Source organism: Chroicocephalus ridibundus, chromosome 28 (assembly GCF_963924245.1).
Source record: "Chroicocephalus ridibundus chromosome 28, bChrRid1.1, whole genome shotgun sequence".
In the NCBI taxonomy this organism is placed as follows: domain Eukaryota; kingdom Metazoa; phylum Chordata; class Aves; order Charadriiformes; family Laridae; genus Chroicocephalus; species Chroicocephalus ridibundus.
Window position 1 is genome coordinate 716,041 of NC_086311.1, and position 25,773 is coordinate 741,813.

The 25,773-nt window shown below is 60.6% G+C and overlaps 2 protein-coding genes across 2 annotated transcripts; both read right to left on the reverse strand.

Moving 5' to 3' along the window:
* Positions 1–1,458: 1,458 nt before the first annotated feature.
* LOC134507882 (butyrophilin subfamily 1 member A1-like) lies at positions 1,459–19,808 on the reverse strand. The gene is made up of 12 exons (XM_063318859.1): positions 19,766–19,808; positions 19,380–19,464; positions 18,554–18,901; positions 17,549–17,830; positions 16,807–16,911; positions 16,488–16,508; positions 16,018–16,038; positions 14,940–14,960; positions 14,546–14,566; positions 14,165–14,185; positions 2,873–2,905; positions 1,459–2,376 (listed from the first exon to the last, which is right to left on the reverse strand). The coding sequence occupies exons 1-12, from the start codon at positions 19,790–19,792 to the stop codon at positions 1,700–1,702; spliced, it is 1,662 nt and encodes a 553-aa protein (XP_063174929.1). The 5' UTR covers positions 19,793–19,808; the 3' UTR covers positions 1,459–1,699.
* LOC134507836 (butyrophilin subfamily 3 member A2-like) lies at positions 5,073–8,924 on the reverse strand. The gene is made up of 6 exons (XM_063318765.1): positions 8,771–8,924; positions 8,379–8,463; positions 7,550–7,897; positions 6,544–6,825; positions 5,803–5,907; positions 5,073–5,504 (listed from the first exon to the last, which is right to left on the reverse strand). Exons 2-6 carry the CDS (start codon positions 8,449–8,451, stop codon positions 5,260–5,262), a joined length of 1,053 nt encoding a protein of 350 aa, XP_063174835.1. The 5' UTR covers positions 8,452–8,463; positions 8,771–8,924; the 3' UTR covers positions 5,073–5,259.
* Positions 19,809–25,773: the final 5,965 nt, after the last annotated feature.

The following is a 25,773-nucleotide window of genomic DNA, read 5'->3' on the forward strand; positions in this document are numbered from 1 at the left end:
TAACCTTGAGGAAGTAGGGAGTGAAGCAACGAGTTATAACTGTAGCTCCAACACGTAGCAAAACTGTAGCTTCTGGCGTGTAGCGAAACCGCCAGCAGGAGGGATTATTGTAAAGAAACGTTGAGAGCTCAGCCAATCAGAAACGACAGAATTTATGTAACTGTAAGGAAGGAGCTGTATAAAAGGCTTTCCGACGCATCTAATAAACGGACATTGTGCTTGCATCAAGCAGCGTCCCGTCTCTCAATCGCGGCATTCCAAGGGGTCCCAAGGGGTCGCAAGGTGTTCCAAAGGGGGTCCCCAAGGGTTTCCAAGGGGTTCCAGGGGGGTCCCAAGGTTTTCCAAGGGGTCCCAAGGGGTTCTGAGGGGTCCCAAGGGGGTCCGTAAGGGTTTCCAAGAGGGTCTCCAGGGTTCCCAAGGGGTCCCAAGGGTTTGCAAGGGCTCCCAAGGGGTTCCAAGGTTATTCCAAGGGTTCAAGGGGGTCCCCAAGGGTTTCCAAGGGGTCCCAAAGGGTTCCAAGGGGTCCCCAAGGGTTCCCAAGGGGTCTCCAAGAGGTTCTAAGGGGTTCCAAGGGGTCCCAAGGGTTTCCAAGGGGTCCCAAGGGGTTCCGAGGGGTCCCAAGGGGTTCTGAGGGGTCCCAGGGGTGTCCAAAGGGTCCCCAAGGGGTCCCAAGGGTTTCCAAGGGGTCCCAAGGGGTTCCAAGGGGTCACAAGGGGGTCCCCAAGGGTTTCCAAGAGGGTCTCAAGGGTTTCCAAGGGGTCCTAAGGGGTTCCAAGGGGTCTCCAGGGTTCCCAAGAGGGTCCCCAAGGGTTTCCAAGAGGGTCTCCAGGTGGGTCCCAAGGGTTTCCAAGGGGTCCCAAGGGGTTCCAAGGGGTCAAAAGGGCATCCCCAAGGGTTTCCAAGGGGTCTCCAAGGGGTTCCAAGGGGTTCCAAGGGGTCTCCAGGGTTCCCAAGGGGTCCAGGGGGTTCCAAAGGGTCCCATGGTGTTCCAACGGGGGTCCCCAAGGGTTTCCAAGTGGTTCCCAGGGGATCCTGGCCCCCTTGGACTCCCCCCGGGGGGGTGGTGGGGTGGTTTTAACCGTACGTCAGTAATGTAGGACCAGGCAGCGGCTCCCACGCCATTGCCCGTCCCCCCGCGTTGTGGGGTGGGGGGGGGGAGGGAGAAGAGGGAGAAAAGGGGCGGGTATAAGACCCTCGCGGGTTGGGGGGCAGGCGGTCGAATAGAGGAGCAACGGGCGAGGAAAAGACCGATATTTATTGTAAAATAACCTACGGGATAAAGCGACCCGACGCCGAGTTGCCCTCCCCACCCGAGCGCTGGTTGCCCGGCCCGTCCCCAGCGGCCACGGCGGGTCCCGGCCCCCCACCCCACCCCCGGCAGCGACCCCCCCCGTTTGTATCCCCAACGGGACGCCCGTGGGGCGGAATATCCCTTTTGGGCGCCTTCTCCCTGCTGCGCTCCCGCTGGGCTGCGACCGGGAAGGCGAAAAAAAAGAAAAAAGCCCTCGACTGACGGACGGAAACGGCTCTCGGCCGCGTCCCGACGTCGTGTTCTCACCCGCTAAATCCAAAAAGGCAACCCAGAGCCGAAGGAAAATTCCCTCCATCAAAGCTGAAAGGATGACACCCCCCCCAGCCGCTCGCAGCCTCCTGGAGGGGACATGACACCCCGAAGCGACCCCCCTCCATCCCCTGCCCCTCACTCTCCCTCTGCTCCCTGGGCTGGGGCACAGGGATGGACGTCTCCCGCGGGATCCAGGAGAGGAGCGCGGGGAGTCTCTGGAGAAGGGCAGGGGCTGCCGGCGGCTGGGGAGGGGAGGGAAGGGGGGATGAGGGTCTGGGGGGCGCTGCCCCTCAGGCACAGCTGGGTTTTCTCTGTTCCTACCCAAAACCAGGGGCGCAGGGTCTCCCCTTTGAACGAGGCTGGTGGGAACGTGAAGATCTCGACCCCGGTGTCGGCATGGAGGAAAGTCACCAGCCCCCGGGCGCAGTCCAGACAGACCCAGATCCTGCTGGGGAGCGGGGACCGGGGGAGGAGGGTGGGAGAAGAGGTGAGAGACACGAACTGCCCATAGCGGTGCCGCACTGCCCAGATCCCTCCTTTAGGGCTCACGAAGGGTCTCCCTTTCCTCTCCACAGACTCCTTGGCCAACCCGACGCCCCACCACGAGTTGCCTCCCACCTCCCCCTTCACCTCCACCTCCCAGCAGTGTCTCCCCTCCCGGAACCTCTCCTGGCCCAAAACGCAGCACCAATAGGTAAATCTCTCCGGGGTGTTGGGCAGGTCCCGCTCTTCGCTTTGCCACCTCACGCGCATCCGATCGTCCGACAGGACGAGTTGGGAATGAGCCGTGTTCGGATCCAGGGTCACCACGTCTGCAGGGGACGGGAGGAGCCGCAACGTCGGAGCTCAGTCCCGGGCAGGTTTCACCCCCTCGGGGACAGGACCTGCCCCGCGGGGCAGGAGACTGGGCATCTCCTTCCTCCTCTCCATCCCCACCACGGGGCCGACCCCAGCACGGCCACGGCCGAGCTCGGTCCCGTGGGAAGAGGCACCGGTGGGGCTGCAGCCCGCGCAGGGAGGAGCAGGACGGGGAGGCAGGGGCTGGGCTGGGCAGCGCACGGGGTCTCAGGGGGTGGTGGCTCCTCTGGGGCCCAAGGGGGTAACTCAGAATGGGGCGGAACGGCAAGAAAATGGGGCAAGATACAGCCCAGTGCCATGGTCTGGGGGGGTCTGAGACACCAATACGAGCCAGGATGGCCAGTCCCCCTTCAGTGGCCACCCAGTGCCTTCACTGGCCACCCAGTTACACCTCCCGCAGAGGGAAAGGGAGGAGAACCACCCGTAAAGTACAATAAAATACGCAATTACCTGGATTTTCAGGAAGCAGGAACTTTCTCCACGCTACAAGGAGGGACAAGAGCAAGGTCACGTCCCATGGCCGGTCCCCAGGGACTCGGGGCAGGGGAGAGGGTCCATCCCTGGGCCGGTGTCCCCCGGCCGCCCACCCTCCCAGGCACATCCCCTGGGGGTTTGCTCTGATCCAGGGGATGGAGGGCTGGAGGGGACGGGCAAAGGGGGAAAGGGCCGAGCACAGAGCACCCAGGAGAGGACACCGAGCCAAGAGGAGATCACGGAGACTCACCCAACCGTGCAGCTTGTTCCTCTGGAATGGAAAAAAAGAAGCGATGAGTGATGAGAGGGGACGGCTTCTCATCCCATGGCTGCTCCTACAGGAGCGCACAGAGCTCGGGGAGAGCTCAGAGAGTTTGGGGAGTGGGAAAAGACCACAAAACCCTGTGAGTGTCCACCTCCAGCAATGTCGTATCCCATGGCCGGTCCCCAGGGAGTCTGGGCAGGGGAGAGGGTCCATCCCTGGGCTGGTGTCCCCCAGCTGCCCACCCTCCCAGGCACATTCCCTTGGGGTTTCCCCGCACCCAGGGGATGGAGGGATGGAGGGGACGGGCAAAGGGGGACAGGGCCGAGCACAGAGCACCCGGGAGAGGACACCGAGCCAAGAGGAGATCATGGAGACTCACCCAACCGTGCAGCTTGTTCCTCTGGAATGGAAAAAAAGAAGCGATGAGTGATGAGAGGGGACGGCTTCTCATCCCATGGCTGCTCCTACAGGAGCGCACAGAGCTCGAGGAGAGCTCAGAGAGTTTGGGGAGTGGGAAAAGACCACAAAACCCTGTGAATGGCCCCCTCCAGCCAGGTCATGTCCCACGGCCGGTCCCCAGGGAGTCTGGCCAAGGGAGAGGCTCCATCCCTGGGCTGGTGTCCCCCAGCTGCCCACCCTCCCAGACACATCCCCTTGGGGTTTCTGCGGAGCCAGGGGATGGAGGGATGGAGGGGATGAGGAAGCGGGGGAAGGGCTGAGCACAGAGCACCCGGGAGAGGACACCGAGGCAGGAGGAGATCACGGAGACTCACTCAGTGCTGTGTCTCGTTCCCCTGGAAAGGATAAAGAAAGTCAATCAGTGATGAGAGGGGACAGCTTCTCATTCCACAACTGCACCCGCAGGAGTTGGCAGAGCCCTTCTGTTTGGGGAGGGGGAAAAGAGCCCTTGGCTCCCGGGGGGACTCCCTCCGGCCTGGTCGGAAAGGACTTGGGAGTGTTGGTTGACAGCTGGCTGAATATGAGCCAGCAGTGTGCCCAGGTGGCCAAGGTGGCCAACAGCATCCTGGCCTGTATCAGGAATAGTGTGGTGAGCCGGACTAGGGAAGTGATCATCCCCCTGTACTCGGCACTGGTGAGGCCCCACCTCGAGTACTGCGTTCAGTTTTGGGCCCCTCGCTACAGGAGGGACATTGAGGTGTTGGAGCGTGTCCAGAGAAGGGCTACAAAGCTGGTGAGGGGCCTGGAGGACAAACCTTCTGAAGAACGACTGAGGGAGCTGGGGTTGTTTAGCCTGGAGAAGAGGAGGCTGAGGGGAGACCTTATCACCCTCTACAACTACCTGAAAGGAGGTTGTAGAGAGATGGGGGCTGACCTCTTCTCCCTGGTGACAAGTGATAGGACGAGGGGAAACGGGTTCAAGTTACGTCAGGGGAGGTTTAGATTAGATATTAGGAGACATTTTTTCACTGAAAGGGTTATTAAACATTGGAATAGGCTGCCCAGGGAGGTGGTGGATTCACCATCCCTGGAGGTGTTCAAAAAAAAGGGGAGATGGGGCACTGGGGGACGTGGTTTAGAAGTGGCTCTTGTCAGGGTAGGCTAAAGGTTGGACTCGATGATCTTAAAGGTCCCTTCCAACCTCAACAATTCTATGATTCTATGATTCTATAATTCTATGTCCCACGGATGGTGGCCAGTGGGTCTGGGCAGGGGAGAGGGTCCATCCCTGGGCTGGTGTCCCCCAGCTGCCCACCATCCCAGGCACCTCCCCTTGGAGTTTCCCCACACCCAGGGCATGGAGGGATAGAGGGGACGGGCACGGGGGGACAGGGCCGAGCACAGAGCACCCAGGAGAGGACACCGAGCCATGACAGAGCTCCTGGAGACTCACCTAGTTCTGCATCTCGATTCCCTGGAAAGCAAAAATGAAATCAATGAGTGATGAGAGGGGACGGCTTCTCATCCCATGGCTGTTCCTGCAGCAGCAGGCAGAGCTGGCGAGACCCCAAACTCCTTGTGTTTGGGGAGTGGGAAAAGACCGTGTGGGTCCCAGAGCAGGTTCCCTGCCTCCCTTCTCCCCCAGCCACCCCTCCCAGGCACCCTGCATTGAAGCCTGACTTGAGCAGAGATTTAAGGCTCAGCCTGATTTAAGCTGACTGATGACGGGTCCCCACTTCTCCCCATGACTTAGGTCACCTCCTGGGCCCCGTTCCCAGCCCCAGTGCTCTCCAGTCCCCTTCTGGGCTCCATCAACCCAGACCAACGACCACAGGGCGATCAAGAGACACCCAGAGCCACGTCCCTCCCAGGGGGCTCCTTTCTCAGGAGGCTTCGCTGGTGGCAGGGGCCAGAAGGACTCACCCAGCGTTCTGGACAGCCCCACTGCAAAGCAAAGGCAGAGGAAGAGGAGGTCAGGAGAGCAGCTGCTTCATCGGTGCTAACATCTCACCAGGGACTCTTGCACCGTCCCACCAGCCAGGTGCTCTGGCCACGCTCCCTGGCCTCCCACCCACGCCCCGGGTCCTTGTCCCCATCCTTCCTGTGCCCAAAGAGCTTCTTTAATGAAGGCAAAACACCTTTTGACACGACTGTCATCCCCTTCTACGTACGTCCATGGGCCAGGGCTCGGCCTCGCTCCACCCTGATCCCCTCCATTCCATCCCCCCCGTGACAAACTCACCTTTCCTTCGCCAGAGATAAGCGATGACGCCAAATGACGCCACTGAAAGCACGAGGAAGACACCCAGAGCTGCCATCCAGTGACGGGCGTTGTGGAAAAAGGGAGCTGAGAAACAAAAACACAGCAGGAAAAGGGCTCACTTTGCACTCCTGTGTAGGAGGAAAATGAAAGGGAGAAAGAAAAACTCCAAGTTCTAACTCATCGTCAGGGTTTCGGCTGGGACGGAATGAACAAGTGGACGTCATCGCTTGCAGCTATTGAGGGATGGGATGTTTTGGATTTGGGATGAGAAGCAGCGATGGGAGCGCACTGATGGTTTTGGGTGTCGCTGGGCAGTCGAGGAATGGTCTGCTCCTCACACCGCCCCACCAGCGAGTGGGCTTGGGGGGGGCGCAAACAGTTGGGACAAAACCCGTTACTCTTCCCATTCTCTATCCCATCCCAACGGTGGGGAATGAGCGAGGGGCTGCGCGGTGCCGGCTCTGGGCTGAGATTACACCACCCCACTCCTAAAGCCTTGTGCTGGGAGCCCCGGGCTCAAGGGGACATCGTCCTCTCCAGCCCACGGCCATCCCAATGCTCCCCTGAAGCCCGCCAGGCTCAGGTTATCTCCTGCGCTAAAGCTCACCTGCGGGTGCATCCCCTCCCATTCCCCCACCCCCCGCACGTTTCTCCAGCCCCCCGAGATCAAACCGCCCCCCCCCAAGCGCAGCCAACCCCAGCCCCGCTGCCATCCTGCACCTGAGATGTGCAGGGACGACGCCTGCTCCTGCTCCAGGCGGCTGTTCCTCACCACGCACGACAAGTTCCCATCGCCCTTCCCGCTCACCACGACGACATCTTGGATCTCAAACAGGCCCCTCTCGTCAGAGGAACGTCTCTGGGAGACCGAGGGCAGACGCTGCCCGCTGGCAGCCTTCCACAGCACCTGCGGTTGCGGGTACCAGCCGGCCGATCCACACACCACCCGGATGCCTCCGTCCTGGTGAGCCTCCAGAGAGAGGAGAGGGACGGAGCCCATGGCTGGGGGAAGAGCCCGCCGTTGGGCTGAGTTAGGGATGGACTCGGCTCAAAGGCAAAGACCCAACCCTGTACCAGACACATCACATTGTCCCGAGGGGGCTGTGGGACCGCACACGTGCTCCTCACACCACCCAAACCACCCCAACGTGTGCAGGAACCGGAGAGCATTGATGCCCAATGACCCCACATCGCCCATAAAACAGCCCGGCAGAGGAGGACCCAGAGGCCGAGCAAGGTCTCTGCCCTCTCCCGGCCTTGTCCAAGAAGCCCTGAGGCTTCCAGACGAGGCGCCAGGTCTCCTCCGGCACAAACGGCAAAGGCAAAGCAAGGATCCAGCTGGTGGGACCTGGGAAGAGGGCTCTTCCCAACGCCAGGCACAGCGGTAGCTCCCATCCTGGGCTCGCTTGGCAGCCCAGGCCCTGAGCCCAAGCAGCTGCTCAGCAGCTTCTCCCCTCTGCCCTCACAACACCTCGAGGACACCACAGAGACACAAAGCCACCTCGTTTGTGCCACTCTGCCCCCAAAAACACCTCCAGCACCATGTCTGTGCTCCTTCCTGGGCAGGCACGGATGGGAAGGGTCCCCTTCAACCCGACCTCTGTCAAGGTCTATTGGCCTTTGGCATTGGATGGATGGATGTGAGGAAGGGACAGAGGTCTGGGAGGGACACACCAACCCAGGGACACCTGAACCACCCCCAGGAAACACTGCACCACCCACAAACCTGCCACCTCCAGGTCCACTGTAGCTTCTCCATAAGAGGCAGCATCTCTCACAGTGCAGACGTACTGGCCATCATCAGAGGGTCTCACCCCAGCGAGTCGCAAGTCCAGGGTCCCACCAGAGAGACCATCTCTGACCAACTCTGTCCTTCCAGCGTATTCCCTCATCTGTGCCCCGACCAGGTCCTCTCCATTTCGGTAGAGATGCACCGTTTCTGAGAACTGGTGCCGGATCCACCTGATCTCCAAGCTCCGAGCGTCCGCGCGTGGGGACAAGTGACACGGCAGCACGACGTCCTGCCCCACGGTGGCAAGGAGAGGTCGGTCTGGTCCCACCACTCTGAACTCAGCTTGGGGACGGAGAAGGACACAGAGAGACGGAGATTGCGCCCACGTTAATTCGGGGCGTTGCATGGCAAGGGGCGAGCGTGGCGTGAGCGGTGCCCGCTCCATCCCGCGGGTGTCGCTTTTCCCCCCACCCCGTGCTCCAAAGAGCCTGGAGAAACTGGAGAGGGAGTGGGAGGGCTCCAAGGAGAAGGAGGTTCCCTGGGAGTGGGAACCTGCTCCAGAAAGTCACCCCCAACCCCGAAAATAGCCCCCAGCCCGGCCAGCCCTGGGAGAAGGGACAAAGGCTTTAGGGGAGCACTGCGGGACGGGACTGAAGGTGTCCCAGGGCAAGGGACGTGGGGGTGGCATCAAGAGCCCAAGGGAAAGTGAAACCCATCCGCGGCCGAGCTCTGGGCTCAGCTCCTGCTGCCCCACGGCACCTCCCCTGCCCCACATCTGCCGCCCACAGCGGGCTCTGCGCCCCCAGCCCTGCAGGATCCCTACCTGATCCCAGGCGGAGCACGTGGAGAGTCAGGAAATAACTCAGGAGGCCCCTGGGGCTGGCGGGGAACCCCATCTGCGGGCGCAGCTGGAGAAGAGGGTGGGAAGGGAGGCAGAGGGAGGGCAAGGGGGCGTTACAGCCGCCGGGGAGGGGATGGGGAAGAAGGGCTGCACCCGCCCCCAGGGAGGCTCCAGAAATCCCACCAAACCCCCCGCACCCTGCCGTCGGGAGGAACCGTCGGTCGAGGGCAGGACGGGCCCACGCCGCGGCTCCCGCTGCAGCCCCTGCTCTGCCCCACTGCCCCCCTCCCCCCTGGGTTTCTTCTGAACCCCTCATACGAGACTTTACATTAATTAGAGATTCTTAATGCCCTGCGGAAAGGAAATTCACTCACCGGACGGGTACCATCTGCAGGAGGCACCTGGTAACTCCCAACACCTCCAAGCTTTGTCCCGTTTTCCAGGCGCAGGATTATGGGCTTTGGAGTGACTCCAGGCTCCACTCCGCCCCCGAGGCCAGGGGAAAAAGAAGAAGAATGAAAGTAGGAAAAAGAAGAAGAAAAGTGGGAGAAGAAAGAGAAAAGTGGAAAAAAGAAGAAGAAAAGCAGGAAAAGGAAGAAGAAAAATAGGAAAAAGAAGAAAAGTAGGAAAAAGAAGGAGAAAAGTAGGAAAAGAAGAAGAAAAGTAGGAAAAAGAAGAAGAAAAGTGGAAAAAGAAGAAAAGTGGAAAAAGAAGGGGAAAAGTAGGAAAAGAAGAACAACAGTGGAAAAAAAAGAAGAAAAGTGGGAAAAAGAAGAAGAAAAGTGGAAAGAGAAGAAGAAAAGTAGGAACGAGAAGAAGAAAAGTGGAAAAAAGAAGAAGGAAAGTAGGAAAAGAAGGAGAAAAGTGGGGAAAAGAAGAAGAAACGCAGGAAAAGAAGAAAAAAAGTAGGAAAAAGCAGAAGAAAAGTGGAAAAAAGAGGAAGAAAAGCAGGAAAAGAAGAAGATAAGTAGGAAAAGAAGAAGAAAACTGGGAAAAAGAGGAAGAAAAGTAGGAAAAGAAGAGGAAAAGTGGGAAAAAGAAGAAGAAAAGTAGGAAAAGAAGAAGAAAAGTGGGAAAAAGAAGAAGAAAAGCAGGAAAAGAAGAAGAAAAGTGGGAAAAAGAAGAAGAAAAGCAGGAAAAAAAGAAGAAAAGTGGAAAAAGAAGAAGAAAAGTAGGAAAAGAAGAAGAAAAGTGGGAAAAAGAAGAAGAAAATCAGGAAAAGAAGAAGAAAAGTGGTGGAACCTCCCCAGTGCCCAGGACGGGGGGACGGTCGCGGCCCCGGTGCTGCTGGCCACGCTGGTCCTGAGACAGGCCGGGACGCTGGTGGCCACCTCGGCCACCTGGGCGCGCATTCGTCCATCTCTCGACCAACACTCCCAGGTCCTTTTCTGCCGGGGAGGGCTCCAGCCGCTCCTCCCCCAGCCCCCGGCGTCCATGGGGTTGGTGTGACCCATGGGCAGGACCCGGCACTTGGCCTTGGGCAACCTCCCACCAACGCCTTGGGCCCATCCATCCGACACCTCCGGATCCCTCCGTAGATCCATCCATCCCACCCTCCGGCACATCAACGCTCCCACCAACGCCTTGGGCTCATCCATCCGACAGCTCCAGATCCCTCTGTAGATCCATCCATCCCACCCTCCGGCACATCAATGCTCCCACCAACACCTTGGGCCCATCCAGCCGACACCTCCGGATCCCTCCCTAGATCCATCCCACCCTCCGGCACGTCAACGCTCCCACCAACGCCTTGGACCCATCCATCCGACACCTCCGGATCCCTCTGTAGATCCATCCATCCCACCCTCCGGCACATCAATGCTCCCACCAACACCTTGGGCCCATCCAGCCGACACCTCCGGATCCCTCCCTAGATCCATCCCACCCTCCGGCACGTCAACGCTCCCACCAACGCCTTGGACCCATCCATCCGACACCTCTGGATCCCTCTGTAGATCCATCCATCCCACCCTCCGGCACATCAACGCTCCCACCAACGCCCAAGGGGTTCCAAGGGGTCTCCAGGGTTCCCAAGGGCGTCCCCAAGGGTTTCCAAGGGGTCCCAAGGGGTTCCGAGGGGTCCCAAGGGGTTCTGAGGGGTCCCAGGGGTGTCCAAAGGGTCCCCAAGGGGTCCCAAGGGTTTCCAAGGGGTCCCAAGGGGTTCCAAGGGGTCACAAGGGGGTCCCCAAGGGTTTCCAAGAGGGTCTCCAGGGTTTCCAAGGGGTCCTAAGGGGTTCCAAGGGGTCTCCAGGGTTCCCAAGAGGGTCCCCAAGGGTTTCCAAGAGGGTCTCCAGGTGGGTCCCAAGGGTTTCCAAGGGGTCCCAAGGGGTTCCAAGGGGTCAAAAGGGCATCCCCAAGGGTTTCCAAGGGGTCTCCAAGGGGTTCCAAGGGGTTCCAAGGGGTCTCCAGGGTTCCCAAGGGGTCCAGGGGTTTCCAAAGGGTCCCATGGTGTTCCAACGGGGGTCCCCAAGGGTTTCCAAGTGGTTCCCAGGGGATCCTGGCCCCCTTGGACTCCCCCCGGGGGGGTGGTGGGGTGGTTTTAACCGTACGTCAGTAATGTAGGACCAGGCAGCGGCTCCCACGCCGTTGCCCATCCCCCCGCCTTGTGGGGTGGGGGGGGGGAGGGAGAAGAGGGAGAAAAGGGGCGGGTATAAGACCCTCGCGGGTTGGGGGGCAGGCGGTCGAATAGAGGAGCAACGGGCGAGGAAAAGACCGATATTTATTGTAAAATAACGTACGGGATAAAGCGACCCGACGCCGAGTTGCCCTCCCCACCCGAGCGCTGGTTGCCCGGCCCGCCCCCAGCGGCCACGGCGGGTCCCGGCCCCCCTACCCCACCCCCGGCAGCGACCCCCCGTTTCTATCCCCAACGGGACGCCCATGGGGCGGAATATCCCTTTTGGGCGCCTTCTCCTGGCCGCGCTCCCGCTGGGCTGCGACGGGGAAGGCGAAAAAAAAGAAAAAAGCTCTCGACCGACGGACGGAAACGGCTCTCGGCCGCGTCCCGACGTCGTGTTCTCGCCCGCTAAATCCAAAAAGGCAACCCAGAGCCGAAGGAAAATTCCCTCCATCAAAGCCGAAAGGACGACACCCTCCCCAGCCGCTCGCAGCCTCCTGGAGGGGACACGACACCCCGCAGCGACCCCCCTCCATCCCCTGCCCCTCACTCCCCCTCTGCTCCCTGGGCTGGGGCACAGGGATGGACGTCTCCCGCGGGATCCAGGAGAGGAGCGCGGGGAGTCTCCGGAGAAGGGCAGGGGCTGCCGGCGGCTGGGGAGGGGAGGGAAGGGGGGATGAGGGTCTGGGGGGTGCTGCCCCTCAGGCACAGCTGGGTTTTCTCTGTTTCTACACAAAACCAGGGGCGCAGGGTCTCCCCTTTGAACGAGGCTGGTGGGAACGTGAAGATCTCGACCCCGGTGTCGGCATGGAGGAAAGTCACCAGCCCCCGGGCGCAGTCCAGACAGACCCAGACCCTGCTGGGGAGCGGGGACTTGGGGAGGAGGGTGGGAGGAGAGGTGAGAGACACGAAGTGCCCGAAGCCGTGCCACACTGCCCAGATCCCTCCTTCAGGGCTCAAGTCCGAGAACCTCTTCCTCTCCACAGACTCCCTGGCCACCCCAACACCCCACCATGAGTCACCTCCCACCTCCACCTCCACCTCCACCTCCCAGCAGTGTCTCCCCTCCCGGAACCTCTCCTGACCCAAAACGCAGAAATAATAGGTAAATCTCTCCGGGATGTCGGGCAGGTCCCGCCCTTCGCTTTGCCACCTCACGCGCCTCCGATCGTCTGAGAGGACGAGTTGGGAATGAGCCGTGTTTGGATCCAGGGTCACCACGTCTGCAGGGGACAGGAGGAACCGCAGCGTCGGAGCTCGGTCCCGGGCAGGTTTCACCCCCTCGGGGACAGGACCTGCCCCGTGGGGCAGGAGACTGGGCATCTCCTTCCTCCTCTCCATCCCCACCGCGGGGCCGGCCCCAGCACGGCCACGGCCGAGCTCGGTCCCGTGGGAAGAGGCACCGGTGGGGCTGCAGCCCGCGCAGGGAGGAGCAGGACGGGGAGGCAGGGGCTGGGCTGGGCAGCGCACGGGGTCTCAGGGGGTGGTGGCTCCTCTGGGGCCCAAGGGGGTGACTCAGAATGGGGTGGAACGGCAAGAAAACGGGGCGAGATACAGCCCAGTGCCATGGTCTGGGGGGTCTGAGACACCAACATGACCCGGGATTGCCAGTCCCCCTTCAGTGGCCACCCAGTGCCTTCACTGGCCACCCAGTTACACCTCCCGCAGAGGGAAAGGGAGGAGAACCACCCATAAAAATACAATAAAATACGCAATTACCTGGATTTTCAGGAAGCAGGAACTTTCTCCACGCTACAAGGAGGGACAAGAGCAAGGTCACGTCCCACGGCCGGTCCCCAGGGACTCGGGGCAGGGGAGAGGGTCCATCCCTGGGCCGGTGTCCCCCGGCCACCCACCCTCCCGGGCACGTCCCCTGGGGGTTTGCTCTGATCCAGGGGATGGAGGGGACGGACACAGCGGGAAAGGGCCGAGCACAGAGCACCCAGGAGAGGACACCGAGCCAAGAGGAGATCACGGAGACTCACCCAACAGTGCAGCTTGTTCCTCTGGAATGGAAAAAAAGAAGCGATGAGTGATGAGAGGGGACGGCTTCTCATCCCATGGCTGCTCCTACAGGAGCGCACAGAGCTCGAGGAGAGCTCAGAGAGTTTGGGGAGTGGGAAAAGACCACAAAACCCTGTGAGTGTCCACCTCCAGCAATGTCGTATCCCATGGCCGGTCCCCAGGGAGTCTGGGCAGGGGAGAGGGTCCATCCCTGGGCTGGTGTCCCCCAGCTGCCCACCCTCCCAGGCACATCCCCTTGGGGTTTCCCCACACCCAGGGGATGGAGGGATGGAGGGGACGGGCAAAGGGGGACAGGGCCGAGCACAGAGCACCCGGGAGAGGACACCGAGCCAAGAGGAGATCATGGAGACTCACCCAACCGTGCAGCTTGTTCCTCTGGAATGGAAATAAAGAAGCGATGAGTGATGAGAGGGGACGGCTTCTCATCCCATGGCTGCTCCTTTAGGAGCGCACAGAGCTCGAGGAGAGCTCAGAGAGTTTGGGGAGTGGGAAAAGACCACAAAACCCTGTGAATGGCCCCCTCCAGCCAGGTCATGTCCCACGGCCGGTCCCCAGGGACTCTGGCCAAGGGAGAGGGTCCATCCCTGGGCTGGTGTCCCCCAGCTGCCCACCCTCCCAGGCACATCTCCTTGGGGTTTCCCCACACCCAGGGGATGGAGGGATGGAGGGGACAGGCATAGGGGGACAGGGCCGAGCACAGAGCACCCGGGAGAGGACACCGAGCCAAGAGATCACGGAGACTCACCCAGTGCCGCGTCTCGTTCCTCTGGAAAGGATAAAGAAAGTCAATCAGTGATGAGAGGGGACAGCTTCTCATCCCACAACGGCACCCGCAGGAGTAGGCAGAGCCCTTCTGTTTGGGGAGGGGGAAAAGAGCCCTTGGCTCCCGGGGGGGCTCCCTCCAGCCAGGTCATGTCCCACGGCCGGTCCCCAGGGAGTCTGGCCAAGGGAGAGGGTCCATCCCTGGGCTGGTGTCTCCCAGCTGCCCACCCTCCCAGGCACATCCCCTTGGGGTTCCCCGCCCCCAGGGGATGGAGGGATGGAGGGGAAGGGCAAAGGGGGAAAGGGCCGAGCACAGAGGACCCGGGAGAGGACACCGAGGCAGGAGGAGATCACGGAGACTCACCCAGTGCTGTGTCTCGTTCCCCTGGAAAGGATAAAAAAAGTCAATCAGTGATGAGAGGGGACAGCTTCTCATCCTATGGCTGCTCCTACAGGAGCAGGCAGAGCCCTTCTGTTTGGGGAGGGGGAAAAGAGCCCTTGGCTCCCAGGAGGGCTCCTTCCGGCCTGGTTATGTCCCATGGATGGTGGCCAGTGGGTCTGGCCAAGGGAGAGGGTCCATCCCTGGGCTGGTGTCCCCCAGCTGCCCACCATCCCAGGCACATCCCCTTGGGGTTCCCCGCCCCCAGGGGATGGAGGGATGGAGGGGACGGGCAAAGGGGGAAAGGGCCGAGCACAGAGCACCCGGGAGAGGACACCGAGCCAAGAGGAGATCATGGAGACTCACCCAACCGTGCAGCTTGTTCCTCTGGAATGGAAAAAAAGAAGCGATGAGTGACGAGAGGGGACGGCTTCTCATCCCATGGCTGCTCCTTTAGGAGCGCACAGAGCTCGAGGAGAGCTCAGAGAGTTTGGGGAGTGGGAAAAGACCACAAAACCCTGTGAATGGCCCCCTCCAGCCAGGTCATGTCCCACGGCCGGTCCCCAGGGAGTCTGGCCAAGGGAGAGGGTCCATCCCTGGGCTGGTGTCCCCCAGCTGCCCACCCTCCCAGGCACATCCCCTTGGGGTTTCTGCGGAGCCAGGGGATGGAGGGATGGAGGGGATGAGGAAGCGGGGGAAGGGCTAAGCACAGAGCACCCGGGAGAGGACACAGAGGCAGGAGGAGATCACGGAGACTCACTCAGTGCTGTGTCTCGTTCCCCTGGAAAGGATAAAGAAAGTCAATCAGTGATGAGAGGGGACAGCTTCTCATCCCACAACTGCACCCGCAGGAGTTGGCAGAGCCCTTCTGTTTGGGGAGGGGGAAAAGAGCCCTTGGCTCCCGGGGGGACTCCCTCCGGCCTGGTCGGAAAGGACCTGGGGGTGTTGGTTGACAGCTGGCTGAATATGAGCCAGCAGTGTGCCCAGGTGGCCAAGGTGGCCAACAGCATCCTAGCCTGTATCAGGAATAGTGTGGTGAGCCGGACTAGGGAAGTGATCATCCCCCTGTACTCGGCACTGGTGAGGCCCCACCTCGAGTACTGCGTTCAGTTTTGGGCCCCTCGCTACAGGAGGGACATTGAGGTGTTGGAGCATGTCCAGAGAAGGGCTCCAAAGCTGGTGAGGGGTCTGGAGGACAAACCTTCTGAAGAACGACTGAGGGAGCTGGGGTTGTTTAGCCTGGAGAAGAGGAGGCTGAGGGGAGACCTCATCACCCTCTACAACTACCTGAAAGGAGGTTGTAGAGAGATGGGGGCTGACCTCTTCTCCCTGGTGACAAGTGACAGGACGAGGGGAAACGGGTTCAAGTTACATCAGGGGAGGTTTAGATTAGATATTAGGAGACATTTTTTCACTGAAAGGGTTATTAAACATTGGAATAGGCTGCCCAGGGAGGTGGTGGATTCACCATCTCTGGAGGTGTTTAAAAAAAGGGTAGATGGGGCACTGGGGGACGTGGTTTAGAAGTGGCTCCTGTCAGGGTAGGCTAAAGGTTGGACTCGATGATTTTAAAGGTCCCTTCCAACCTCAACAATTCTATGATTCTATGATTCTATAATTCTATGTCCCACGGATGGTGGCCAGTGGGTCTGGGCAGGGGAGAGGGTCCATCCCTGGGCTGGTGTCCCCCAGCTGCCCACCATCCCAGGCACCTCCCCTTGGAGTTTCCCCACACCCAGGGCATGGAGGGATAGAGGGGACGGGCACGGGGGGACAGGGCCGAGCACAGAGCACCCAGGAGAGGACACCGAGCCATGACAGAGCTCCTGGAGACTCACCTAGTTCTGCATCTCGATTCCCTGGAAAGCAAAAATGAAATCAATGAGTGATGAGAGGGGACGGCTTCTCATCCCATGGCTGTTCCTGCAGCAGCAGGCAGAGCTGGCGAGACCCCAAACTCCTTGTGTTTGGGGAGTGGGAAAAGACCGTGTGGGTCCCAGAGCAGGTTCCCTGCCTCCCTTCTCCCCCAGCCACCCCTCCCAGGCACCCTGCATTGAAGCCTGACTTGAGCAGAGATTTAAGGCTCAGCCTGATTTAAGCTGACTGATGACGGGTCCCCACTTCTCCCCATGACTTAGGTCACCTCCTGGGCCCCGTTCCCAGCCCCAGTGCTCTCCAGTCCCCTTCTGGGCTCCATCAACCCAGACCAACGACCACAGGGCGATCAAGAGACACCCAGAGCCACGTCCCTCCCAGGGGGCTCCTTTCTCAGGAGGCTTCGCTGGTGGCAGGGGCCAGAAGGACTCACCCAGCGCTCTGGACAGCCCCACTGCAAAGCAAAGGCAGAGGAAGAGGAGGTCAGGAGAGCAGCTGCTTCATCGGTGCTAACATCTCACCAGGGACTCTTGCACCGTCCCACCAGCCAGGTGCTCTGGCCACGCTCCCTGGCCTCCCACCCACGCCCCGGGTCCTTGTCCCCATCCTTCCTGTGCCCAAAGAGCTTCTTTAATGAAGGCAAAACACCTTTTGACACGACTGTCATCCCCTTCTACGTACGTCCATGGGCCAGGGCTCGGCCTCGCTCCACCCTGATCCCCTCCATTCCATCCCCCCCGTGACAAACTCACCTTTCCTTCGCCAGAGATAAGCGATGACGCCAAATGACGCCACTGAAAGCACGAGGGAGACACCCAGAGCTGCCATCCAGTGACGGGCGTTGTGGAAAAAGGGAGCTGAGAAACAAAAACACAGCAGGAAAAGGGCTCACTTTGCACTCCTGTGTAGGAGGAAAAGGGAGAAAGAAAAACTCCAAGTTCTAACTCATCGTCAGGGTTTCGGCTGGGACGGAATGAACAAGTGGACGTCATCGCTTGCAGCTATTGAGGGATGGGATGTTTTGGATTTGGGATGAGAAGCAGCGATGGGAGCGCACTGATGGTTTTGGGTGTCGCTGGGCAGTCGAGGAATGCTCTGCTCCTCACACCGCCCCACCAGCGAGTGGGCTTGGGGGGGGCGCAAACAGTTGGGACAAAACCCGTTACTCTGCCCATTCTCTATCCCATCCCAACGGTGGGGAATGAGCGAGGGGCTGCGTAGTGCCGGCTCTGGGCTGGGATTACACCACCCCACTCCTAAAGCCTTGTGCTGGGAGCCCCGGGCTCAAGGGGACATCGTCCTCTCCAGCCCACGGCCATCCCAATGCTCCCCTGAAGCCCGCCAGGCTCAGGTTATCTCCTGCGCTAAAGCTCACCTGCGGGTGCACCCCCTCCCATTCCCCCACCCCCCGCACGTTTCTCCAGCCCCCCGAGATCAAACCGCTCCCCCCCCCCCCCAAACGCAGCCAACCCCAGCCCCGCTGCCATCCTGCACCTGAGATGTGCAGGGACGACGCCTGCTCCTGCTCCAGGCGGCTGTTCCTCACCACGCACGACAAGTTCCCATCGCCCTTCCCGCTCACCACGACGACATCTTGGATCTCAAACAGGCCCCTCTCGTCAGAGGAACGTCTCTGGGAGACCGAGGGCAGACGCTGCCCGCTGGCAGCCTTCCACAGCACCTCCGGTTGCGGGTACCAGCCGGCCGATCCACACACCACCCGGATGCCTCCGTCCTGGTGAGCCTCCAGAGAGAGGAGTGGGACGGAGCCCGTGGCTGGGGGAAGAGCCCGCCGTTGGGCTGAGTTAGGGATGGACTCGGCTCAAAGGCAAAGACCGAACCCCGTACCAGACACATCCCATTGTCCCGAGGGGGCTGTGGGACCACGCACGTGCTCCTCACACCACCCAAACCACCCCAACGTGTGCAGGAACCGGAGAGCATTGATGCCCAATGACCCCACATCGCCCATAAAACAGCCCGGCAGAGGAGGACCCAGAGGCCGAGCAAGGTCTCTGCCCTCTCCCGGCCTTGTCCAAGAAGCCCTGAGGCTTCCAGACGAGGCGCCAGGTCTCCTCCGGCACAAACGGCAAAGGCAAAGCAAGGATCCAGCTGGTGGGACCTGGGAAGAGGGCTCTTCCCAACGCCAGGCACAGCGGTAGCTCCCATCCTGGGCTCGCTTGGCAGCCCAGGCCCTGAGCCCAAGCAGCTGCTCAGCAGCTTCTCCCCTCTGCCCTCACAACACCTCGAGGACCCCACAGAGACACAAAGCCACCTCGTTTGTGCCACTCTGCCCCCAAAAACACCTCCAGCACCATATCTGTGCTTCTTCCTGGGCAGGCACGGATGGGAAGGGTCCCCTTCAACCCGCCTCTGTCAAGGTCTATTGGCCTTTGGCATTGGATGGATGGACGTGAGGGTGGGACAGAGGTCTGGGAGGGACACACCAACCCAGGGACACCTGAACCACCCCCAGGAAACACCGCACCACCCACAAACCTGCCACCTCCAGCTCCACCATGGCTTCTTCATAAGAGGCAGCATCTCTCACAGTGCAGACGTACTGGCCATCATCAGAGGGTCTCACCCCAGCGAGTCGCAAGTCCAGGGTCCCACTGGAGAGACCATCTCTGACCAACTCTGTCCTTCCAATGTATTCCCTCATCTGTGCCCAATCCAGGTCCTCTCCATTTCGGTAGAGATGCACCGTTTCCGAGAACTGATGCCGGATCCACCTGATCTCCAAGCTCCAAGCGTCCGCGCGTGGGGACAAGTGACACGGCAGCACGACGTCCTGCCCCACGGTGGCAAGGAGAGGTCGGTCTGGTCCCACCACTCTGAACTCAGCTTGGGGACGGAGAAGGACACAGAGAGACGGAGGTTGCGCCCACGTTAATTCGGGGCGTTGCATGGCAAGGGGCGAGCGTGGCGTGAGCGGTGCCCGCTCCATCCCGCGGGTGTCGCTGTTCCCCCACCCGTGCTCCAAAGAGCCTGGAGAAACTGGAGAGGGAGTGGGAGGACTCCAAGGAGAAGGAGGTTCCCTGGGAGTGGGAACTGCTCCAGAAAGTCACCCCCAACCCCGAAAATAGCCCCCAGCCCGGCCAGCCCTGGGAGAAGGGACAAAGGCTTTAGGGGAGCACTGCGGGACGGGACTGAAGGTGTCCCAGGGCAAGGGACGTGGGGGTGGCATCAAGAGCCCAAGGGAAAGTGAAACCCATCCGCGGCCGAGCTCTGGGCTCAGCTCCTCCTGCCCCACGGCACCTCCCCTGCCCCACATCTGCCCCCCGCAGCGGGCTCAGCGCCCCCAGCCCTGCAGGATCCCTACCTGATCCCAGGCGGAGCACGTGGAGAGTCAGGAAATAACTCAGGAGGCCCCTGGGGCTGGCGGGGAACCCCATCTGCGGGCGCAGCTGGAGAAGAGGGTGGGAAGGGAGGCAGAGGGAGGGCAAGGGGGGGTTAGAGCCGCCGGGGAGGGGATGGGGAAGAAGGGCTGCACCCGCCCCCAGGGAGGCTCCAGAAATCCCACCAAACCCCCCGCACCCTGCCGTCGGGAGGAACCGTCGGTCGAGGGCAGGACGGGCCCACGTCACGGCTCCCGCTGCAGCCCCTGCTCTGCCCCACTGCCCTTCCCCAGCATTTGCGCTGAACCCCTTTCAAGACTTTAAATTAATTGGAGATTCTAAATCCCCTGCAAAAAGAAAAATCACTCACCCGACGTGTACAAGTTGCACCCAACATCTCCAACCTTTTTCTAGTTTCCGGGTGCAGAATTATGGACTTTGGAATGACTTCAAGGTCCACCCTCCCCCACCCCACGCCTTGAGCTGAGGTTCCTCACCCAGCGCTGATCCCCGTCAGCGGGGTTAGAGTCATAAAATAAACCTCCAAGCTCAAAATGCCAAAGAGAAACCATCACCCTCCCCGTTCCTGGGTGGGAGGTGGTGGAGGTGTCTTTTCCCAGGGCTGCACCTCTCCTGGCAGCCTGTGCTGGGGCAGAGACCTCGGCCAGGTTTTGCATCCATAAAGAAGCATTTCCTTTCCCAAAAGGGGATGATTTTCTTTCCTACGGCCATTGTCGCTGAAGGAATGTATTTTGTTTTCCTGCTCATCATCTCTCCTTTCGCTCTCTGGCCTGCCCCACCTCCGGAGCAAACCCCAGACCACACCATGATGGTGGTTCACCCGCACCGGTTCCGCTCTCTCTCTCTCTCTGGAGGTTTTTTGCGTTCTTTCAGGACATTTGTCTGTTGGGGAGTAAAACGCAGCAGCCCATCAGCCTCAGGAATCCAAAAAAAAAAAAAAAGGAAAAAAGAAAAAAGGAAACCATGAAAAGATGGGCATTTGGGTGCGAGCAGGTTAAACCGAGCTTCGTCGTGATTTTTGGAGATGGTGGAGGAGCCCAGCAGTGTCCCTGCAGCCCTACAAGAGCAAGGAGCTTGTGGGGAGCGAGGGAGACGCGGACAAGAAGGGTTTGGGGGGGGCTTCAAGTGTCAGGACACCTCAGCTGTGCCCTGTCCCTCTGCCCTGTCAACCTGGGGACCTCACATCCCCTGGGAGGACGTGTCCCCTGCTGTCCCCAATGTCCCACCCTCATCCATACTCAAAATATTGGGGGTGGGGGGCCGTAGCCATAGCAGGGGGTGGGTACGGGGGTGCTGAGGGGGGTCATACCCAACTCTGGGGGGCCTGGGGACGGTACCCAGCCCTGGGGAGGGGCACCGGGGTCCCCGTCCCCAGTTCAACGCCCAACCCCGGAGCAGCAGCAGCCATCAATATTGTGAAATATCCGTCTGAAACAAGCCCAGCTTGGAAAACGCCTCCCACGTCCAGAAGTTTCCTCTTCTGCTGCACCTGAAGCCGCTCTGGGACAAAGACGCTTTCGCGCACAGAGCCAAAATCCCCCAAATAAGCAACGAGCCGCTGCCGCCTTCACCCAACGCCCAACTGGGAAGGGAACTGGGTGCGGAAACCCCTTCTCTGCAGTAAAGGATGACGTGGTTTAGGAGGATGCTCCCAGAAGTGGGGCACCCCGGGGACAAGGCTCATGCCCCACTGGGGACTCCCCAGCACGCAGACTGGTGGGTGCCTGCAAATCTTCTTGGCGGGCAGCAAGGAACCAGGACAAAAACCCCCAGGAACCATCACAGCCAGGCTCCGTGTTCACCAACAAATCTTTATTGACACCAACCCTGCTGTGCCGGAGCAGGACACGCTGCGTGTAAGGGGAAGAAGAGCCCAAACCCACGGCTCAGCACCCAGAAAACGTCCCCAAAATGCGACCCAGCCAAAAACTGGTGTTTGTGAGGCCACACAGCGTCCGAGGCAGCCCCCGTCCCCTGCCCCTCACTCCCCCTCTGCTCCCCGGGCTGGGGCACAGGGATGGACGTCTCCCGCGGGACCCAGGAGAGGAGCGCGGGGAGTCTCTGGAGAAGGGCAGGGGCTGCCGGCGGCTGGGGAGGGGAGGGAAGGGGGGATGAGGGGCTGGGGGGCGCTGCCCCTCAGGCACAGCTGGGTTTTCTCTGTTCCTACCCAAAAGCAGGGGCGCAGGGTCTCCCCTTTGAACGAGGCTTGTGGGAACGTGAAGATCTCGACCCCGGTGTCGGCATGGAGGAAAGTCACCAGCCCCCGGGCGCAGTCCAGACAGACCCAGACCCTGCTGGGGAGCGGGGACCGGGGGAGGAGGGTGGGAGGAGAGGTGAGAGACGTGAAACGCCCATAGCTGTGCTTCCCAAGGGGTTCCAAGGGGTCCTCAACAGTTTCCAAGGGGTCCCAGGGGCTTCCAAGGGGTCCCCAAGGGGTCCTTCGGGACCCCTTGGGATCCCTTGGAAACCCGTGGAAAAACTTGGGGACCCCCTTGGGAACCCTGGAGACCCCTTGGAAACCCTTGAGACCCCTTCGGGACCCCTTGAAAGCCGCTGGAACCCCTTTGAAAAAATTGGGACCCCTTGGAAACCCTGGAGACCGCTCAGAACCCCTTGGGACCCCTTGGAAACCCTTGGGACCTCTTGGAACCCCTTGAAACCCCCTTGGAACCCCTTGGGACCCCTTGGAAACCCTGGAGACCTTCTTGGAAACCCTTGGGACCCCCCTGGAAACCCTTGGGACCCCTTGGAAACCCTTGGAGCCCCTTGGGACCTTTTGGAAACCCTTGGGACCCCCCTGGAGATCCTCTTGGAAACCCCTTGGGGACCCCCTTGGGAACCCTTGGGGACCTCTTGGAAGCCCATGGGACCCCTTGGAAATCGTTGGGGACGCCTTGGAACCCCTTGGGACCCCTTGGAAACCCTTGGGGATGCCTCGGAACCCCTTGGGACCCCTTGGAAACCCTTGGAAGCCCCTGGGACCCCTTGGAAACCCTTGGGACCCCATGGAAACCCTTGGGACTCCTCGGAAACAATTGCGAATGCTTGGAAACACTCGGGACCCCTTGGAACCCCTTGGGACAACTTGGAAACCCTGGAGACCCTCTTGGAAACCCTTGGGGACTCCCTTGGGACCCCTTGGAACCCCTTGGGACCCCTTGGGAAGCCCTCGGAACCCCTAGGGACGCCTTGGAAACCCTTGGGACGCCCCTGGAACCCCTTGGGACCCCCTTGGAAACCCTTGGGACTCCTTGGAACCCCTTGGGACCCCTCGGAAACCCTTGGGACCCCCTTGGGACCCCTTGGGACCCCTTGGAAACACTTGAGACCACTTGGAAAACCTTGGGGAACCCTTCGAAACCCTGGAGACCCCTTGGAAACCCTTGGGTCCCCTTTGGGACCCCTTGGGGACCCATTGGAAGCCCATGGGACCCCTTGGAAACCGTTGGGGACCCCTTGGAAACCCTTGAGACTCCCCTGGAATCCCTTGGAGACCCCCTTGGAACCCCTTGGGACCCCTTGGAAACCCTTAGATCCCCTTGGAAACCCCTTTGGACCCCTTGGAACCCCTTGGGACCCCTTGGAAACCCTTGGGGACCCCCTTGGGACCCCTTGGAACCCCTTGGGACCCCCTTGGAAACCCTTGGGGACCCCCATGTGACCATTTGAAACCCCTTGGGACCCCTTGGAAACCCTTGAGACTCCCCTGGAACCCCTTGGAGACCCCCTTGGAACCCCTTGGGGACCCCCTTGGAACCCCTTGGGACCCCTTGGAACCCCTTGGGACCCCCTTGGAAGCCCTTGGGACCCCTCGGAAACCCTTGGGACGCCCTTGGGACCCCTCGGGACCCCTTGGGACCCCCCTGGAACCCCATGGGACCCCTTGGAAACACTTGGGAACACTGGGAAAACCTTGGGGACCCCCTTCGGAACCCTGGAGACCCCTTGGATACCCTTGGGACCCCTTCGGGACCCCTTGGGGACCCCTTGGAAGCCCATGGGACCCCTTGGAAACCGTTGGGGACCCCTTGGAAACCCTTGGAACCCCTTGGAAACCCTTAGGGACGACCTAGGAACCTCTTGGGACCCCTTGGAAACCCTGGAGACCCTCTTGGAAGCCCTTGGGACCCCTTGGAAACCCTTGGGGACCCACACGGAAACCCTGTAGATACCTTGGGAACCTTTGGGAACGCCCTTGGAAACCCTTGGGACCTCTTGGAACCCCTTGGGACCCCCTTGGAAACTCTTGGGGACCCCCTTGGAACCCCTTGGAACCCCCTTGGGGACCCCTTGGAAACCCTCTTGGAAACCCTTGGGGACCCCCTTGGAAAACCTTGGAGACCCAATGGAACCCCTTGGGACCCTTTAGAAACCCTTGGGACCCCCCTGGAGACCCTCTTGGAAACCCTGGAGACCCCCTTGGAAACACTTGGGACCCCTCGGAACCCCTTGGGACCCCTTGAAACCCCATGGGACCCCTTGGAAACCCTGGGAGACTCAATGGAACCCCTTGGGACCCCTTAGAAACCCTTGGGACCCCCCTGGAGACCCTCTTGGAAACCCTTGGGGACCCCCTTGGAACCTCTTGAGACCCCTTGGAAACCCTGGAGACCCTTCTGGAAACCCTTGGAACCCCATGGAAACCCTTGGAACCCCTTGGAACCACCTTAGAAACCCTTAGGGACACCCTTTGTGACCCCTTGGAACCCCTTGGGACCTCTTGGAAACCCTTGGGATTCCTTGGAAACCCTGGAGGCCCCTCGGAACCCCTTGGGACCCCTTGGAAACCCTTGGGACCCCTTGGAAACCCTCTTGGAAACCCTTGGGGACCCCCTTGGGAACCCTGGAGACCCCTTGGAAACCCTTGGGACCCCTTGGGGACCCCCCTGGAACCCCTTGGAAACCCTTGGGGACCCCCTTGGAATCCCTTGGAAACCCTTGGGGACCCCTCTGGAACCCCTTGGAAACCCTTGGGACTCCTTGGAAACCCTGGAGACCCATTGGAACCCTTTGGAGACCCCTTGGAAACCCTTGGGGACCCCCTTGTGACCCCTTGGAACCCCTTGGGACCCCTCGGAACCCCTTGGGACCCCTTGGAAACACTTGGAACCCCTTGGAACCCCTTGGGACCCCTTGGAAACCCTTGGGACCCCCTTGGGACCCCTTGGAACCCCTTGGGACCCCCTTGGAAACCCTTGGGGACCCCCATGTGACCATTTGAAACCCCTTGGGACCCCATGGAAACCCTTGAGACTCCCCTGGAACCCCTTGGAGACCCCCTTGGAACCCCTTGGAAACCCCCTTGGAACCCCTTGGGACCCCTCGGAAACCCTTGGAACCCCTTGGGACCCCTTGGAAACCCTTGGGACCCCCCTGGAGATCCTCTTGGAAACCCCTTGGGGACCCCCTTGGGAACCCTTGGGGACCTCTTGGAAGCCCATGGGACCCCTTGGAAATCGTTGGGGACGGCTCGGAACCACTTGGGACCCCTTGAAAACCCTTGGAACCCCTTGGGACCCCTTGGAAACCCTTGGGACCCCACGGAAACTCTTGGGACTCCTCGGAAACAATTGCGAATGCTTGGAAACCCTCGGGACCCCTTGGAACCCCTTGGGACAACTTGGAAACCCTGGAGACCATCTTGGAAACCCTTGGGGACTCCCTTGGGACCCCTTGGAACCCCTTGGGACTCCTTGGGGACCCCTCGGAACCCCTTGGGACGCCTTGGAAACCCTTCGGACGCCCCTGGAACCCCTTGGGACCCCCTTGGAAACCCTTGGGACCCCTTGGAACCCCTTGGGACCCCCTTGGAAGCCCTTGGGACCCCTCGGAAACCCTTGGGACGCCCTTGGGACCCCTCGGGACCCCTTGGGACCCCCCTGGAACCCCATGGGACCCCTTGGAAACACTTGGGAACACTGGGAAAACCTTGGGGACCGCCTTCGGAACCCTGGAGACCCCTTGGATACCCTTGGGACCCCTTCGGGACCCCTTGGGGACCCCTTGGAAGCCCATGGGACCCCTTGGAAACCGTTGGGGACCCCTTGGAAACCCTTGGAACCCCTTGGAAACCCTGGAGACCCTCTTGGAAGCCCTTGGGACCCCTTGGAAACCCTTGGGGACCCCCACGGAAACCCTGTAGATACCTTGGGAACCTTTGGGAACGCCCTTGGAGACCCTTGGGACCTCTTGGAATCCCTTGGGACCCCCTTGGAAACCCTTGGGACTCCTTGGAAACCCTTGGGGACTCCCTTGGGACCCCTTGGAACCCCTTGGGACCCCTCGGAACCCATTGGGACCCCTTCGAAAGCCTTGAAGAACCCTTGGAACCCCTTGGGACCCCTTAGAAACCCTTGG

Bases quoted from the DNA above. Each gene is read 5' to 3' on its own strand.
- LOC134507882 (XM_063318859.1), bottom strand. From the start codon at position 19,792: ATGTTGGGTGCAACTTGTACACGTCGG. The intron at 16,912-17,548 runs GTGCAGGATGGC...TTTGTTTCTCAG, and splicing joins GTCGTCCCTGCACATCTCAG to CTCCCTTTTTCCACAACGCC. The intron at 14,567-14,939 runs GTGAGTCTCCGT...TTTCCATTCCAG, and splicing joins GGAACGAGACACAGCACTGA to AGGAACAAGCTGCACGGTTG.
- LOC134507836 (XM_063318765.1), bottom strand. From the start codon at position 8,451: ATGGGGTTCCCCGCCAGCCCCAGGGGCCTCCTGAGTTATTTCCTGACT. The intron at 7,898-8,378 runs GTAGGGATCCTG...TCCGTCCCCAAG, and splicing joins CGTGCTCCGCCTGGGATCAG to CTGAGTTCAGAGTGGTGGGA. The intron at 6,826-7,549 runs GTTTGTGGGTGG...CTCTTCCCCCAG, and splicing joins AGTGGACCTGGAGGTGGCAG to CCATGGGCTCCGTCCCTCTC.